Source organism: Hyla sarda, chromosome 2, assembly GCF_029499605.1.
Source record: "Hyla sarda isolate aHylSar1 chromosome 2, aHylSar1.hap1, whole genome shotgun sequence".
Lineage (NCBI taxonomy): Eukaryota > Metazoa > Chordata > Amphibia > Anura > Hylidae > Hyla > Hyla sarda.
In genome coordinates this window covers 441283034-441301635 of record NC_079190.1, presented here as the reverse complement: position 1 = coordinate 441301635, position 18602 = coordinate 441283034, and the positions used below count along the sequence as shown (strand labels likewise).

The 18602-nt window shown below is 47.0% G+C and overlaps 1 protein-coding gene across 1 annotated transcript in view; it reads right to left on the bottom strand.

Moving 5' to 3' along the window:
- Positions 1–1498: 1498 nt before the first annotated feature.
- Positions 1499–18602, bottom strand: part of SPATA22 (spermatogenesis associated 22) — a 47544-nt gene continuing 30440 nt past the window's right edge. Inside the window, exons 5-7 of the mRNA XM_056559261.1 lie at positions 12900–13029; positions 10421–10518; positions 1499–2140 (exon numbers count right to left, since the gene is read on the bottom strand). Of these exons, the coding sequence (XP_056415236.1) occupies positions 1946–2140; positions 10421–10518; positions 12900–13029 (423 nt within the window). The 3' untranslated portion in view covers positions 1499–1945. The remainder of the gene's footprint in view (positions 2141–10420; positions 10519–12899; positions 13030–18602) is intronic.

The following is an 18602-nucleotide window of genomic DNA, read 5'->3' as shown; positions in this document are numbered from 1 at the left end:
ATAGCGCCTCAATACCAGAGCTACAAGAGAGCGGAGGAAGGTGACTTAAAGTGTTTGTTATTTTATTAGGCAGACTGGGGACAATAGGAAAATAACACAAATAGTCCTGTCCTCACTACCTAGATTTTGTCCCAGCCTGTACTTTTGCTTGGACAGGGATAATGCTGCAGCTAGACAGATTAATGTTCTGTATGGGGAAGCCATAATTTCTATAAAAAGGGAATATGTGGTACTACCATAACTCCCAGGGAGCAATACTCAGTCCCTTTCACATTCTTGTCACCTGTACATCAAAAAACATCTCTAGAATCCACTTGTTTCTCACTACTAAAACTCCTAACATTCTCATTAATGCTTTGATTCACTCCTGCCTTGACTATTGTAACTCTTTACTAATAGGCCTTCCCTTCTCTAAACTCTCCCCTCTCCAGTCTATCCTCAATGCTGCAGCCAGACTTATGTTTTTCTCCAGCCGTTACACCAATGCCTTCCTCTTGTACCAGTCACTACATTGGTTACCCATTCAGTCCATAATAGAGTGCAAAATCCTCAGTCTCACACACAAGCTCTCCACAGTGTTGCACCTTCCTATATCTCCTCTCTCTCTCCCATCCGACACATTCTCTCCGCTCTGCTAATGATCTAACACTAACAAGCAACTACCCCTTCTTTGCCCCTTTTGAGACCTCTTGTTCTTGAAGATCTTAAAAGCTTCATATTCTGCAGTCTTTCCCTACTGTCTATACACTCTACATATTCGGAGATTAGCTAGTGACTGGTTCACCCTTCTGTATGTAACCTTTCCTATTTATGAAATATGGCTGGACCATTGTATCAATAAAAGCACTTTATGCCTTCTGTCTCAATCTCATAGTCTGTAAGCTCTTGCGAGCAGGACCCTCACTCCTCCTGTTTGAATAGTTAGTGTGTAATATTGTTATGTCTGATACTTTCTTTATTTGTACCCCAAAATTGTAAAGTGCTGTGGTATCTGTTGGCATTATATAAAGTTATTATTAATAATAATAAAAAATATATATATTTTTTTAAGTATAGTTAATGTTTTGCCAAGATGCACAACATATACAAAGTTTTTAAATCTGACAATGCCCATTGAACAATGATTAATCTGTCTGAAGCTTGCTGGCCCAGCCCCCTTCTGTTTAAGCTCACCCAATGTTAATGATACTTTTTGAAAATGGCAAAAGGGAAGTCACACATTTTAATGTTCAGAGTGACTTTTTACACCACAATAGGGGAGAAAATCAATACATTTCTTCAAATGTATCACTTTTGTGCACAGTGTTAATTTGAACTTAGCTTCAGTTCCAGTATTTGGAAGTATGCTCAGCCTCTTCTATATGTCCCCTGTGCATATATGTATACCTGATAATGCAGAGGGGTTAATCACGTCCTGGTGATGTTTTCAATTTTGTATCCTTTTTCCTGCCAAGTATTTTGTCATTTTTTGAGGCTTATGTATGAAACATATGAGTTTCTATATACTGTATGTCCAAGCAATTTTATTTAACACTTTATTTCAAAGAGATATTGTACATAGTATGACCCTTTCATAGCTGCTTTGTTTAGGGTCTGTGTTCCATGACAGAAGCACTTCACTTTTTCTTCTAAAGAATAGAATGCACAGGCAAAAACATACAACTCAAAATGGCAGATATATAGATGATAAAAGGTAAAACATAAAACATATAGAAATAATTATATATCAACAAATAAAATGTATTTATTATTTATAGGCATACTTGTACTAATATTATTGTAATTTTCTTACTAAATAAGAGTATGCATCACTCAAATCTTAGGAATACCGTGTGGTAATTATGAGCTAGTTATATTCATATTGTAAAAGCAAAATAACATAGTTTAACAACTAGTATTTATTTGAATGACTATTAAAATGAACATTCAATAAGATGTCTAGATCTCACTTAGTGTCTTCTAGACTTGCAGCACACTTCCTCATCTCTCTGTCAGCTGCATTGATATATTCCATAAAGGTCTGCTGCTCTGCCACTGATGCCGCTCTTACAGAAACACACTTAAACATGTTTTTATTCTGATCATAATTTCCCATTGCTCTATGGATTCGACCTCTGATTAGTCTTGGCAGCTCCCGATCCTAATTAGAAACATATTGATACAACATGAGCATTGGTTACAAAAAGGCTGTATAGTATCCAAGATTAGGTAAATGTTTAACCTTTGAATTAAACTTTTGCACCAAAACTTTTGACATTATCAGCCGGAGGTCTGAATACTCAGACCCCAACAGATTAAAACTTTTGACATGTCTCTATGACATCAATAGTTTTGTTAAATGACAAGGACACTTTAAAGGGGTACTCCGCTGCTCAGCGTTTGGAACAAACTGTTCTGAACACTGGAGCCAGCATCGGGAGCTTGTGACATCACCGCCCTGCCTCCTCATGCTGTCACGCCCCCTCCCATAGACTTGCATTGAGGGGGAGGGGCGTGGCGACATGAGGAGGCAGGGCTAAGATGTCACGAGCTCCAGGTGTCAGCTTCAGCGTTCAGAACAGTTTGTTCCAAAATTGAGCTGCGGAGTACCCCTTTAAGGGAATACATGTATATTCCTTTCTTATATTTACCTGCAGTTGTGATCCAATAATACCCCGTAGGGCAAGATGGAATTTCTACATCAGCAGAATACAAGCTGACATTTATAGCATAATGAATGCAATGTAGACTCTGACTTTCTGAAATTGTTATGTTGCTGAAGGCAAATTTTGGAAATGAAAATAATATGCACTAGTTCAGTGTTTAGGCTGTGTCTGGTACTGTAGCTCAGATCACTCAAGTTAATAGGGCTGGGCTGCAGTACAGCGCTTTGCCTTGAAAAACACTGAGGGGTAAGTAGCTTGAGTGAGTGTCATGACTTGCAGTCCTGTACGATACTTACTGTACTTTGTGCACAATTTCATAATATGTAAAATTAATTCAAGAGAGAGAGAAAAAAATTCATTGTTAGGTCTAGATTCTTGACAGTTTGCATTTTATTGGTAAAAGTAATATATTTCTGTACAGATACTAGCAACAATAGACAGGAGCTGTCACATTAATATGAATAGGAAATGTGTCTGGGCATGCTCTGTGACCTTTGGAGAAGTCAATCCTTGGGAAGGGGGACACTGAGCTCTGAGCTTTGGCTTTTGTGAAGATCCTGTCTTTTCTATCTACTGGTATCACCTTTCACTATAATGCTATAATGCTGTATTGATTAATTTTCTGCACCTTTCCTCCTTCCTATTACAGACAGGACAGAAAATCTCAGCTAAGTTTTAGGCCTGTAGGCCAAAATAAAAAAAAAAGAGATTTTTTAACACTTACCGTAAAATCTCTTTCTTGAAGGATCCATTGGGGGACACAGACTGTGGGTGTATGCTGCTGTCTCTTGGAGGTATGACACTATGGCAACAAAGAAGTCGGCTCCTCCCAGCAGGATATACCCACCTCCAGGCCCTGAAGTAATCAGTTTTAGTACCAGAGCAATAGGAGAGGACAGACAGGTCAAGGGAAAATAACTGAACACACCCTCGGACAGAGAACCAAAGAGAAACCCAAAAGGGCGGGAGCTGTGTCCCCCAATTGGATCCTTCGAGAAAGAGATTTTACGGTAAGTGTTAAAAAATCTCCTTTTCTCTATCGGCTCCATTGGGGGACACAGACCGTGGGACGTACCAAAGTCGTCCCTTGGGTGGGCAGATAATCAGTCAGGCAGACGGCTGTTCCACAGCCACCTGCAGCAGTCTACGGCCCAGACTAGCATCAGCCGATGCGAAGGTATGAACCCGGTAGAACCTCGAGAAAGTGTGCAAAGACGACCAAGTAGCCGCCTTGCAAATCTGCGAGGCCGAGGCTTTGTCCTGGAGAGCCCAGGATGCCCCAACAGAAACGGGTAGAATGAGCCACAACCCTGAAGGGAGGAATCTTCCCCCTACAGCGAAAGGCTTCCGAAATGGCAGACCAGATCCACCGAGAAGTGGTAGCCTTGGAAGCAGGTTGTCCCTTACGACGCCCTTCCGTAAGGACGAAAAAGGAATCACACTTATGAAACGAAGAAGAGATAGAGAGATAGAGTTTGTGGAGTAAATGCTCCCTAGAATGAGAAGGAGCGGGATAAAAGGACGAAAGAACAATGTCCTCATTGAGATGAAAGGCTGAAACAACCTTAGGCAAAAAGGAAGGATCTAGCCGAAAGACAACCTTGTCCTGGTGAAGCACCAGAAATGGAGAACGGCAGGAGAGAGCTGCCAATTCAGACACTCTCCGAATGGAGGAGATAACAACAAGAAAATGCCACTTTCCAAGAAAGAAGGCACAGGGACACCTCCCCAAGGGGTTCAAAAGGTTCACCTTGGAGTACCCCCAGAACCAGATTCAAGTCCCAAGGGGGAGAAGGTGACCGATAAGGAGAGGCAGCATGCGCCACTCCTTGAAGGAAGGTCCGGACATGAAAATTAGAAGCCAGAGGACGCTGGAAAATAAAGAAAGGGCCGAAACCTGACCCTTAAGGGAACTGAGAGACAACCCCAGTTCCAATCCCGACTGCAAGAAAGAGAGAAGATGGGAAACCGAAAAGGTAACAGGACACAAGACCTGAGGTTCACACCAACTAAAATAAGACCGCCAGGTACGGTGGTAAATTAAAAAATACGGTGCCTAGGAGGACTTATGAGCCTTGAGCATGGTGCGAATGACTTGGGAAGAGAAACCGAGGCTCTCAAAACCGCGGTCTCGACCGCCACGCCGTCAAAGCAGAGACGGTAATAGGGGTCGCACAGGAGACCTGAGATAGGAGGTCTGGATGATAGGGAAGGCGCAACGTTAAGTCGTTCAGGAGCCTGACCATGACGACGTACCACGCCTGCCGGGCCCAGGCTGGGCCACTAGAATAGCGGAAACATCCCACTGAGAGTTTCCTCAAGACCCCGAAAAGAGAAGAAAGGGAGGAAACAAATAAGGTAGGGCAAAGCCCGACCACCAAATAGACAAGGTAGGGCAAGGCTTGACCAAGAGAGAGGAACACTTCGGTTGTGGCAGAACAAGCAGAGGTCCACGCCTGGAGCGCCCCAGGGGTTGCAGATCACAGCAAACACCCCTGGATGTAGGGACCAGTGCCTTTGACGACTGAGGACTGCCCGAGAAGATCACATCCCAGGGACGGCCAGACTGAAGATAACTGAGATGGCCGGAAACCTGAGTTCCGCCCAGGAGGGAAATTCCCAAGAAGCAAGCGAAGAAAGAATTGCCCTAGGCCCCAAAATGTTGAAGGGGAAAAAGTTTCTCGGGGGGCCAAGACCCCAGACCGGGCAAAAAATGAGGGGGAAAAAGAAGCCACCATAGAAGGGACCAACAAGACTGATGAGAGAGGAGGATCTTGCGGCCGAGAGACAATGGAGACCTGTCACACCGGAAGAAAATCACCAGTTGAAGAGGTCGGTGATGAAACTGGACAAATGGCACGGCCTCCACGGCCATCGCCAATCGACCCAGGACATCCATGCAAAAGCGAATGGAAACTGGAGCAGGGAGCCGAAGGCATCAGACTCTTGAAAAGAGTCGGCGGAGTCGAAAGCGGGCAGAGGCCGCATCGAACTGAAGCCCCAGGAGAGCGGTTGGGCTTGTCCCAAATGACCATCCAACCGAAGTGAGACAAGGTCTGGAGGTTGAGACTAAGACTCTCCAGGATCTGGGTCCTGGCTGGAGCTCAGATCAGGAGGTAGTCCAAATAAGGAATCACGGAAACAACTGTTGTCCGTAAAAAAGGCTATCACAGGCACCAGGAATTTGGTAAAGGACCGCGGAGAAGTGGCCAGACGGAAATGGATAGCCACAATAGAAAATGACCATCCGGAACTGCAGATCGGAGGAACCACTGATGACCGGGAAACAATGAGAAGTGGAGGCAGGCATCCTTGATGTCCACCGAGGAATGAAAACTCCCCTTGAACCATGGACGCCAGAACCGAATGGACTCCATTCGGGATGGGAACGCAAGATGCTGGCTGAGATACTCGAGAACCAAGACTGGGCGAACAGAAACGCCTTTCTTGGAGACCACATAGAGGTTGGAATAAACCTCGAAAACGTTCCCCTGAAGTTGCATGTCCAGGCATCCCGGAGGGTAAGAGGCAACCAACCACCTGAGAGAGGTCGGCGGGTGGGGGCGACCCTTCAGGCCGAGGAAGGCCTACGGGTGCCTGATGGGGCCGCCAAACGGCCGGAACGGATAGCCGACCTCCGGGAGGAATGGGATCGGAAAGAGGAGCCCTCTTCCCATGAAGGCGCCTGGCTGGACCCTTTGTTGGTACCCTCAGAACCGGAAGGAGAACTTACGACGGAAAGCGGTTCTGTGAGTCTTACCAGAGGTAATAAAGAACTCTTTTTTCCGCCCGTCGCCTCACTTCCTGAAGGTGGCGTCCGCATTCCAGGCTTAAAGCCACATGAAGGGACGGTGGCTACCAGGTAGCTTGTGGTAAAGGCAGCACAGTGGCAGAAAACAGAAAAATCTCCGGCTGCAGAGCATCGGAGAGCTAGATTAAAGAAATCCTCCGGAGGGGATCTTGAAGACTACCCTGGCAGACCATACTAAAAGGGCCTTTGACAACCAGGCAGAAGCAAAAGCAGGAAAAACCTGCTGCCTCAAGGGCAGAGATTGCCAAAATATCCACCTTCATGTCCGCTGGATTCTTGAAGGCAGCCGCATCAGCCAACGGCCGGGTAGGCGCCTTAGAGAGGCGGGAGACCGGCGGATCCACAGTTGGAGAGGAGGTCCACCGAGCAATGAGGTCCCTGGCGAAGTAATACTGCGCTTGAACCTTCTTCGTTTCCTGAAACTTCTTGTCAGGGTGACTTCAGGCAGATACCCGCAGGGCGTAAAATTCAGCGTGAGAGCTGAAAGTCTTGAGTGCTGGTCAGGCACAGAGAAGGAGACTTCTGGAGCCACATCCGAAGTTCCTGGGTCCTTTAGATGGAAGGTGTCTCTTATGGCCGCAACCACTGAGTACACCACATCAGGCACATCCGTGCGGTCCTCTGAGTCGGAGGCCGAATCAGAAACCTCATCCACAAGTTCTCCAGGTGAATGGGAACGAGGTGAGGCAGCCCTGGAAGAGGTCAGGCACGATGAAAGGAAACTTCTGGACCACGTCCCAAGTTCCTGGGTCCTTTAGCTGGAAGGTGTCTCTTATGGCCGCAACCAATGAGTACACCACATTATGCACATCCGTGCGGTCCTCTGAGTCGGAGGCCAAATCAGAAACTTCCTGCACAAGTTCTCCAGGTGAATGGGAACGTGTGAGGCGGCCCTGGAAGAGAGAGAGAGACTTACTTGGTACGCGGGTCTGGAGATACAGAGCGGCGACCCTGGGAGCATTGTCTAGAGGAGCGACGCTTGCTACAGGTCGGAGTAACGGGGCGATGCCTGCGAGGGGAGCGCCCGTGCCTGCCAGAAGACTCGGGGGATGAGTCAGATGACACACCCCTATGATGCTGCAAGAGCGTCAGAATAGGGGGAGAGCGGGACCCTCCGGAGGGCCGTTGTTCGGAGGGCCTCTCCAAGGCAGTCACCACATAACGGGAGACCTGAGCCAAGTCGGATATAGACTGGGAGAGGGAGGGAACCCAGGTTGGAGGGGCGGCCGAACCCACTGGGTCGGGAAGAACAACCGGGGTAGAGTAGCAGGGGGGTCTGGGGGAGCAGTGGAGCAGGCAGAACAAGTGGTTCAGCAGAACCAGACAGTTTAGAGTTACAGTATTGACAGAGTAAAGGAGTGGCTAACACTCCAGTTAGCTGTTTAGAGGGAGGCCGTTCTGGGCCTTTCTCACCCAAGACTGTGTTCCATTCCACTGTGTTGCTAATACAGTCTGCTTATCTTACTGTTTCACATGCCTTGAGATCTCCATAGACCACAATGGGCCTATTTAAAAAATTAAACCACAACACTGTAACACTCTGTCCCACCCCGGAACTCGAACCCGTGGTGGTCTGCAGGCAGTCAAAGAGGAGAAACGCCGGCCAATAGCAAGTGAGGGGCTGTTAGGAGCAGGGGGCACCGCTGATTTGCCCCTGCCACCAATCGTGCGCACAGCGCTGATTGGTGTACAGTTCGCGCCCAGAGAAGCTTCGGCGGCCCTGGGTTGGTGGAGCTAAAGCGCACCGGGCCGAAGCATTAACAAGAAGTCTGAAATGGAGCCCGCTCCTTTCCCCGAGCGCACATGCGAATGCACTCGCGGGGAACTGAGCGGTCTAGACCCCGCCGGCAGCAGCCGCTGCCAAAAGTGAAAGTAAACCGGCGCTCAGAGCGCCTGCATAGAGAACGCCACGGCTTTCAGCCGCTTCAATGTAAAAACACACACAGACGTTCCACACACACACACAGTATAGATGAATAAAGTGTAGAAAGTTGTGCCCCATCCAAACTGCCTCTGCTCCCCCCAGTAATAAAGGACCCCCTGTCCAGGCCAGCCCCATTAGACCCATGAGAAAAGTGCGCCAAAAACTGAGGGTCTCCAGCTGTTGCAAATCTGCACCTAAGGAGAAAGGGAAATATACTCACCTCAGTCAGAAGAACTTAAGCTGTGTAGTGGCCATGCTGGGTAACAGCCTTTGGCTGTCCAGGCATGCTGGGAGTTGTAGTTTTGCAACATCTGGAGGTCCGCAGGTTGAAGACCACTGCTCTATAGTGTGAGTTAGGTAACAGAAGCAGTTACCCAGCATGGCCACTACACAGCTGAGGTGTTAAACCACCACCAATATTATATTGACAGTCTATCCTGGGGACAGGCTATTCATCAAAAAGTCCTGAAAAACCTCTTTAACCTTTATTACCACTACAAAAAACAGGCAGACATCATAAATGTCAATGTATTACCACATCTTCATAAACACCCTCTGTGAGTGCACAGAGAGCAGAGCGCTCACCTGCATCCTTTATTAGCATAATACAGTCCCTCAGTTCCAGGCGGACCACTGTATGTTGAAAGCTTCATATGTTGAGGGAACACTGTATATGCATGGAGGCACATACAGATAGATGCTCAATGATACTCACATGTCCCCGCTGCTCCGGCCCATCAGTTAGCCACTCCTCTGCTGCTGTATGACAACATCGCCACTGCCCTGCGCTATCGCTCTCCATCGCAGTCATCACGCCGCCCCTATTGAACGACGGGGTGGCTTGACCGGCAACGTGATGATGGTGATAGAGAACTACAGTGCAGGGCAGCGGCAACGTAGTGATGCGGCAGTAGAGAAGTGGCGAACTGACGGGCCGGAGCAGTGGGGACTTTTGAGCATCATTGAGCGGGTAACATGGGGCACATTAAACAGCCATCCAGCGGCAGCTAAAGCAGTCAAACACTGCCGGATAGCCATTTTCGCAATGGTCGCGACACACAGAAGCATCGTATGTTGATGCTGTCTTCAACATACAATGGCCTCTGAGAGGCAATCTTATGTTGAAACGATCGTATGTCGGGACCATCATATGTCGGGGGACCACTGTAATGCAGCAGGAAGAATACAATGGCAGAACTCTGCATATATTGAACAGATTTAACCCCTTAGCGAAGTAAGTGTACGTCCTGGTGCAGTGGTACTTAACGCACCAGGACGTACATTTACATCCTGTACATGACCGCGAGCATTGGAACCAATGCTCGAGTAATGCGCGGCAGGTTCCGGCTGCTATCAGCGATCACGCTGATGTGTGCCATTTACACCTCAGATGCCGGGATCAATACAAATCACGGCATCTGCGGCAGTGAGGTCACTAAAATGGATGATCGGATCGCCCACACCGCTGCCGCGGGGATCCGATCTACCAGCATGGCGGCCGGGGGTCCTCTCACCTGCCTCTGGCCGGCTCCAGGGGTCTTCTGCTCTGGTCTGAGATTGAGCACACCAGAGCAGAAGACAGCCGTTAATACTGATCAGTGCTATGCTATCGGTATATGCTAATGAGGTGCTGTCACCGGCCGGGCTAACTGGTACTCTGACGTCAGTGCCACTGGCCACAGCACCGCCGAGGTCATCAATATTCCTCCCCTCCCTCTTCTCCCCGCTCTGTAATGAAGAGAGAGGGGAGGAATATTGATGAGTTGGGCGGTGCTGTGGCCAGTGGCACTGACGTCAGGGTGCCAGTTAGCCTGGCCGGTGGCAGTTAGCACCTCATTAGCATACCTCATTAAATAGAAGATTAGGGTCCAACGGCGCGGGAGATCCGGGCACGGTAAGCATCAATCTGATCAGCGTCCCCCGCACTACCAGCCAGTACCGCTGGTTAGTGCGGGGGGAGAAAGCTGACAGTTTTCCTTTAAGATTTAAGAGATGTTAGGAAAAATGCACAAATGAGTATAAGATATTGAATATACTTACAATTTCATAAAATATGCATTGAACATGGTTCTTGCCATCCCTTAGAAGAAAGAGTTTTGATCCATGGTTACCTGATGTGACAGCAGAGTCAAGGGTTGCTACAGACAAGAGAAATAAACAGCTTAATTGTAAAGTATACAACAAATACAGAACAATATTTTCTGAATTAGTCCAAAAGTATCATTTCAGGCACAAACAACACAAGGTCTTTGCAGCATGAAGCACCACAAAGCTGCAGAAATATCAGCCCACAAAAACAAAGGAAATTATTGAAATTTTTCTGATAACCTCTACAAAACACAAATAAAACATTCCCAACATCAACACACTGCCCACATGACTTTCACAATATCTTTAAACAGATCTACAGTGGGGCAAAAAAGTATTTAGTCAACCACCAATTGTGCAAGTTCTCCCACTTAAAAGAAGAGAGAGGCCTGTAATTTTCATCATAGGTATAACTCAACAATGAGAAACAGAATGAGGAAAAAAATCCATAAAATCACATTTATTTGCAAATTATGGTGGAAAAATAAGTATTTGGTCAACAACAAAAGTCCATCTCAATGGCAGAGGTCAAAGGTTGGCAATGACAGAGGTCAAATGTTTTCTCTTAGTCTTCACAAGGCTTTCACACACTGTTGCTGGTATTTTGGTCCATTCCTTCATGCAGATCTCCTCTAGAGCAGTGATATTTTGGGGCTGTCACTGGGCAACACAGACTTTCAACTCCCTCCAAAGGTTTTGTATGGGGTTGAGATCTGGAGACTGGGGGGGGGGGGGGGGGGTTCAGCCACGTTTTATCTTCAATGCCCTTGCTGATGGAAGGAGGTTTTTCACTCAAAATCTCATGATACATGGCCTCATTCATTCTTTCCTTTACATGGATCAGTCATCCTGGTGGTCCCTTAGCAGAAAAACTGCCCCAAAGCATGACGTTTCCACCCCCATATTTCACAGTAGGTATGGTGTTCTTTGGATGCAACTCAGCATTCTATCTCCTCCAAACTTTTTACCAAAAGTTCTACTTTGGTTACATGTGACCAAATGACATTCTCCCAATCCTCTTCTGGATCACCCAAATGCTCTCTAGCAAACTTCAGACGGGCCCGGACATGTACTGGCTTAAGCAGGGAGACACGTCTGGCACTGCATGATCTGAGTGCTTGGCGGCGTAGTGTGTTACTGATGGTAGCCTTTGTTACTTTGGTCCCAGCTCTCTGCAGGTCATTCACTAGGTCTCCCCGGTGTTGTTCTGGGATTTTTGCTCACCATTCTTGTGATAATTTTGGCACCACGGGGTGAGATCTTGTGTGGAGTCCAAGATCCAGGGAGATTATCAGTGGTCTTGTATGTCTTCCATTTTTTTTTATAATTGCTCCCACAGTTTATTTCTTCACACCAAGCTGCTTGCCTATTGCAGATTCAGTCTTCCCAGCCTGGTACAGGTCTACAATTTTGTTTCTGGTGTCCTTTGACAGCTCTTTGGTCTTGGCCATATTGGAGTTTGGAGTGTGACTGTTTAAGGTTGTGGACAGGTGTCTTTTATACTGACAACAAGTTCAAACAGGTGCCATTAATACAGGTAACGAGTGGAGGACAGAGGAGACTCTTGAAGAAGTTACAGGTCTGTGAGAGCCAGAAATATTGCTTGTTTGTAGGTGTCCAAATATTTATTTCCCACCATAATTTGCAAATCAATTCTTTAAAAATCAGACAATGTGATTTTATGGATTTTTTTCTCATTATGTCTCTCATAGTTGAGGTATACAACAATTACAGGCCTCTCTCATCTTTTTAAGTGGAAGAACTTGCACAATTGGTGGCTGACTAAATACTTTTTTTCCCCACTGTATATAAACGGAATGTTACATACAACTCTTTTTAACACCACATGGTTACTAGATACTCAGTTAAGGCTGTGTTCAGACAGCATTAAATTCAGCTGCATATTTTATGCATTTTAGGTTGTAATCTGCAAAATGCATTTTTGTAGATTGAGGTAAAAAATTTACAAAATAACTAAAAATAAACACAAAGAAGAAAGAAATCCTTCTATGTATATGTATATAGGTCGAAAGCAATACATCCAGAGAAACTAAATACAAGCAAAAATACAAAGCTGATACTCTATAGTGCAATGCGCACCCTAAAAAAATGGCAACAATAAACTAATCTTAATTAGCATGTATGCAAATCTGGTAAAAAGTATTTAAAAAAATAAATAAAAAGGAACAAACATGGTAAAAACAATAAAAAAATGCTTGAACCTAAGCAATTTCCCAATAAACATGAGGGGGCAAATACTTCCCCCTTCAAACGGACACATGTACACAAAATACATTGTACTCTATCTGTTCCAAGCTCCAACCATACATGCAAAAAATATACCTATGGAAGCAATCCAAGAATTCTGTTAAAGCAAACATTTTAAACATTGCATTTTAAAGACACTTAATGGACACCAGATAACACATACCAAGTACTTCAAATAACATTGGGATTCGGTCACCGTACTGACTCCAGCATTTCATATTCTCTATTGATGCTGACAAAATCCTCAAAGAATTACTCTTTTCTTTAAAAGTTATTTGGTAAGGAGGTATAGCCTATAAAGAGATGAGAAATAATTTAGCAATGACATCTGGCAAATTCTATAAAATAGGTATAGAATTACCATGGATTTTGCTGTAATATGTGGGAGTGTTAACATGAGAGATAACAGAAGAAATTTGTCAAGGAAGGGCAAAAATGTAAAGACTAACAGGAAGAGTGGTGCAGTTGCCTATAGCAATCAATCAGATTGATACTTGAAAAACAAAAATAATAATATTAATAATCATAATCATATATAAGAGACAATCTGGACAACTGCACCACTCTTCCTCTACACAGGTTTTGATACATATTTCCCTAAATTAACCTCTTAAGGACCAGGCCAATTTTGGGGATTAGTGGGAGGTAAATAGGCACCATCTCATGCAACAGCTGGAGGCACCGTGGTTGAGAGACAATGTGGTAGTGTTTATCTACCTCCATCTCATTGTTTCTCAACCAGGGAACCTCCAGCTGTTGCATAACTACAACTCCCAGCATGCCTCTGGCTGTGTGGGCATGCTGGGAGTTGTAATTTTGCAACAGCTGGAGGCACAGGATTTGGGAAACACTTTTATATCAATCTTTTTATTTATTTAGCGCCCATACTCACTAGACGCCATGACTGGCTGTAGGCCATATCTATCTATTTATTTATCTAAAGAAAAACAAATGGAGAAGCACTACCTCACAGGTGTGGGTCGGTGGGTGCAAGCTGTGGAACGTCCCGGGTAAGGGGATGTATAGATATCCATGCCAAACGAAAAAAGTACTGCAGCACTCCAAAAATAAAGGTGAATAGGGTTTATTGACCTGACATCAAAGCGACGTTTCAGCCGCCCGATTGCAGCCTTTCTCTAACTCAAGGAGTCGGGCTGCAATCGGGCAGCTGAAACGTCGCTTTGATGTCGGGTCAATAAACCCTATTCACCTTTATTTTTGGAGTGCTGCAGTACTTTTTTAATTTGGTGTGGATATTTATTTATCTATCTATATATCTTTAACTCATATCTACCTATACATCTATCTCATATCTATCTCGCTGCCAGCTCTTTACCCCAGGTCTCCCACCTAACACCCCTCCCCCTACTCACTTAGACGCCGGGGCGGGCTGCGGGCCCTTTACAATCAGCACAGGGGCTGCTACTACAGGCTGCTATCTACTGGGGGATTACGTACCTGGGATAACTACCTATTGGAGGACTGACCTACCTGGGGGCACTATTTACTGGAGGCACGACCCCGTGTAATAGCGTGTCGGTCCCGGCGGCTAATAAAAGCCGTGACCCTGGGCTATTAGAGTGCAGCACTGATTGTTGTGCCGAGCGCTATTAACCCTTTAGATGCGGCGTTCAAAGTTGGAATCGCAATGTCCCAATCAGCTAGAACGCGATCGGAGGGTGCCTTACCTGCCTCTGTCGCGTCCGATTGGTGATTGCTCCAAGCCTGAAATCCAGGCTTGAGCAATCGTCCGCCGATAACACTGATCATTGCATGGCAATGATCTGTGTAGAAGATCAGTGTGTGCAGTGTTATAGCCACTAGGTGGAGCTATAACACTGCAAAAAAAAAGTGTGAAAAAAAGTTAATAAAGATCATTTAACCCCTTCCCTTATAAAAGTAAAAATAACCCCCCTTTTCCCATAAAAAAAAAACTGTGTAAATAAAAATAAACATATGTGGTATCGCCACGTTCGGAATTGTCCGAACTATAAAAACATATCATTAATTAAACAGCACGGTCAATGGCGTACGCGCAAAAAAATTCCAAAGTCCAAAATAGCGTATTTAAAAAGTTATGGGGGTCAGAAGATGACAATTTTAAACGTATACATTTTCCTGCATGTAATTATGATTTTTTCAGAAGTACTACAAAATCAAATCATTTTAATCGTATGGACCTACAGAATAACGCAAAAAATGCACTGCGCAGAAACGGAAGCCCCCAAAAGTTACAAAATGGCATTTTTTCTCCAATTTTGTTGCACAATTAATTTTTTTCCATTTCGCCGTGGATATTTTGGTAAAATGACTAATGTCATCACAAAGTAGAACAAAAAATAAGCCATAATATGGAATTTTTGGTGCAAAATTGAAAGCATTATGATTTTTAGAAGGGTGATGAGGAAAAAATGAAAATGCAAAAACAGAAAAACCTTAAAGGGGTACTCCGGTGGAAAAAGGAGATTTTTTAACACTTACCGTAAAATCTCTTTCTCGAAGGATCCATTGGGGGACACAGACAGTGGTGTATCTTGCTGTCTCTAGGAGGTGTGACACTATGGTGATAAAAAAAAGTCGGCTCCTCCCAGCAGGATACACCTGCCTTCAGGCTCTGAGCTAGTCAGTTTAAGTTCCAGAGCAATAGGAGGAGACCAATAGGTCAAGGAAAAACCCAAAACTGTCCGAGAACCAGAAGAAAAAAACATAACTGAACACACCCTCGGACAGAGAACCAAGGAAAAAACCCAAAAAGGGTGGGAGCTGTGTCCCCCAATGGATCCTTCGAGAAAGAGATTTTACGGTAAGTGTTAAAAATCTCCTTTTCTCTATCGGCTCCATTGGGGGATACAGACAGTGGGACGTACCAAAGTCATCCCTTGGGTGGGCAGATAAGTAATCAGGCAGACGGCTGATCCACTGCCACCTGCAACACTTACGCCCCAGGGTAGCATCAGCCGATGAGAAAGTATGAACCCGATAAAACCTCGAGAAAGTGTGCAAAGACAACCAGGTAGCCGCCTTGCAAATCTGCGAGGCCGAGGTTCTATTCTGGAGAGCCCAGGATGCCCCATCAGAACGTGTGGAATGAGCCACAACCCTGAAGGTAGGAATCTTCCCCTTACAGCCATAGGCTTCCGAAATGGTAGACCGAATCCACCTAGAAATGGTGGTGTTGGAAGCAGGTTGTCCCTTGCGACGACCCTCCGTAAGGATGAAAAAGGAATCACACTGACGAACAACCCGAACCACGTCCAGCTTGTGCAGTAAGCACTCCCTAGAATGAGAAGGAGCCGAGCAAAATGACGGGAGGACGATGTTCTCATTGAGATGAAAGGCCGAGACCACCTTAGGTAAAAGGGAAGGGTCTGGACGGAAAACAACCTTGTCCTGGTGGATCACCAGAAACGGAGAACAGCAGGAAAGAGCTGCCAATTCAGACACCCTCCGGATGGAGGTGATAGCCACCAGAAATGCCACTTTCCAAGAAAGGAGGTGGAGAGACACCTCTCTAAGGGGCTCAAAGGGTGCACCCTGGAGGGCACTTAGGACCAAATTCAAGTTCCAAGGAGGAGAGGGAGACCGATAAGGAGGAACAAGCATGCGCAGGAAGGTTCGGACATGAGGATTAGAAGCCAGGGGCCGCTGGAAAAGAACAGTAAGGGCCAAAACCTGACCCTTAAGTGAACGGAGAGACAACCCCAGTTCCTACCCCGACTGCAAAAAGGAGAGAAGACGGGGAACAGAGAAGGTCACCGGGGAGAAGTCCTGAGCTTCACACCAACGAAAATAAGACCTCCAAGTACGGTGGTAAATCCTTGCAGAGGAGGGCTTACGAGCCTTGAGTATGGTGCGAATGACTTGGGAAGAGAACCCGCGGGCCCTCAAAACCGCGGTCTCAACCGCCATGCCGTCAAATGCAGCGACTGTAAATTGGGGTGGCAAAGAGGACCCTGAGAGAGCAGGTCCGGACAGAGCGGAAGGCGCAGTGGAGCGTCGTCCCGGAGACTGACTACGTCGGCGTACCACGACCTTCGGGGCCAATCTGGAGCTACCAGAATTGCGGGGACGCCCCTCTGCCTTGAGCTTCCTCAGCACCCTGGGAAGAAGCAGAAGAGGAGGGAACAGATAGGGTAGGGTACGCGAAGACCTCTGGATGTCGAGACCACTCGCCGGGGTCGGGTGAGGACCGACTGAGGAAGTCCGCTTCCCAGTTGAGCACCCCCGGGATGTGAATCGCCGAAATGGCCAGAACCTTGCTCTCCGCCCCGGAGAGAATCTTGGTCACCTCGGCCATGGCTGCTGAGCTGCGAGTGCCACCCTGACGATTTATGTACCCCACGGCCATGGCACTGTCCGACTGAACGCAGACCGGACGGGACTGAAGATGGGACTCCTAATGAAGTAGACAAAGAAGAATCGCCCGTAATTCCAATATGTTTATCAGAAGAAGGGTCCAGAGTCCCTGAACCGTCCAATCCCTGAACACGCTACCCCAGCCCGACAGACTGGCATCTGTTGTAACAACCTGCCAGTGAAGGGGAAGAAACGACCGTCCCTTGGAGAAGAAGGGGGGAGCGGAGCCACCAGAGCAGAGACTGACGGACCCTGAGAGGGAGAACAATCTGACGATCGAGGGACAGAGGAGACCTGTTCCACCGAGAGAGAATCGCCAGTTGGAGGGGGCGGTAATGAAACTGGGCAAAAGGTAAGGCCTCCATAGTTGCCACCATCCGACCCAGGACTTCCATACAAGTGCGGATGGAGATTGATACCTGGGTCCGAAGGGAGCGGACCCCCAACCGGAGTGCCAGACGCTTGTCCGGCGGAAGACAAATTCGGGCAGAGGCCGCGTCGAAGAGAAGTCCCAGAAAGGTTAGAGACTGGGTAGGACGGAGGACTGAATTGTCCTGGTTGACCATCCACCCGAAGCGAGTCAGAGTGTGGAGAGTGATGTCCAGATTCTCCAGAGTCTGGGCCCTGGTTGGAGCCTTGATGAGAAGGTCGTCCAGATATGGTATCACCGAGATTCCCCTCGACCGTAACAGTCCCATCACCAGCGCAAGGACCTTTGTAAAGACCCGTGGAGCTGTGGCTAGACCGAAGGGGAGGGCTACAAATTGAAAGTGCCCCTCCGGAACCGCAAAGGGAAGGTACCAACGATGGCCCGGAAATATTGGCACATGGAGGTCGGCATCCTTGATGTCCACCAATGAAAGGAACTCCCCTTGTTCCAGGGACGCCACTACCGAACGGACAGATTCCATTCGGAAGTGGCGGATGAGAAGATGAAGATTGAGACGCTTGAGGTCCAAAATTGGACACACAGAACCGCCCTTCTTGGGGAGCACAAAAAGATTTGAATAGAAACCCCGAAAACGTTCCCCTGGAGGAACAGGAACGATAACCTCCTGGAGAAGCAGAGACTGGAGAGCCGCCCGAAACTGCTTCGCCAGAGGAGGAGACCGGGGGGCCCGGGATCGAAAAAAGCGATCCCTCAGAAGGGATGCAAATTCGATCCGGTAACCTTTGAACACCACGTGCCTGACCCAAGAGTCTTGAATGTGAGAGGTCCAAATGTCTCGAAAAAGTAAGAGATGACCTCCCACCCGAGAAGAAACCGTGGGTGGGGGCCTCACTTTATGCAAAAATGGGCTTGCGGTTGCCTGATTTGGGCGCAAAACGGCCGGACCGGTTGGAGTCCGACTTCCAAGACGGGAGAGGCCGGAACAAGGGAGCCTTCTTGTCCCGCGAGGGCGCCTGCCCGGATCCCTTGTTGGAGCTGGAGGTCCGAAAGGAAAAGGCCTTCCTTTGGGAAGTATGGCGAGCCTTATTTTGAGGTAACAAGGAACTCTTACCTCCCATT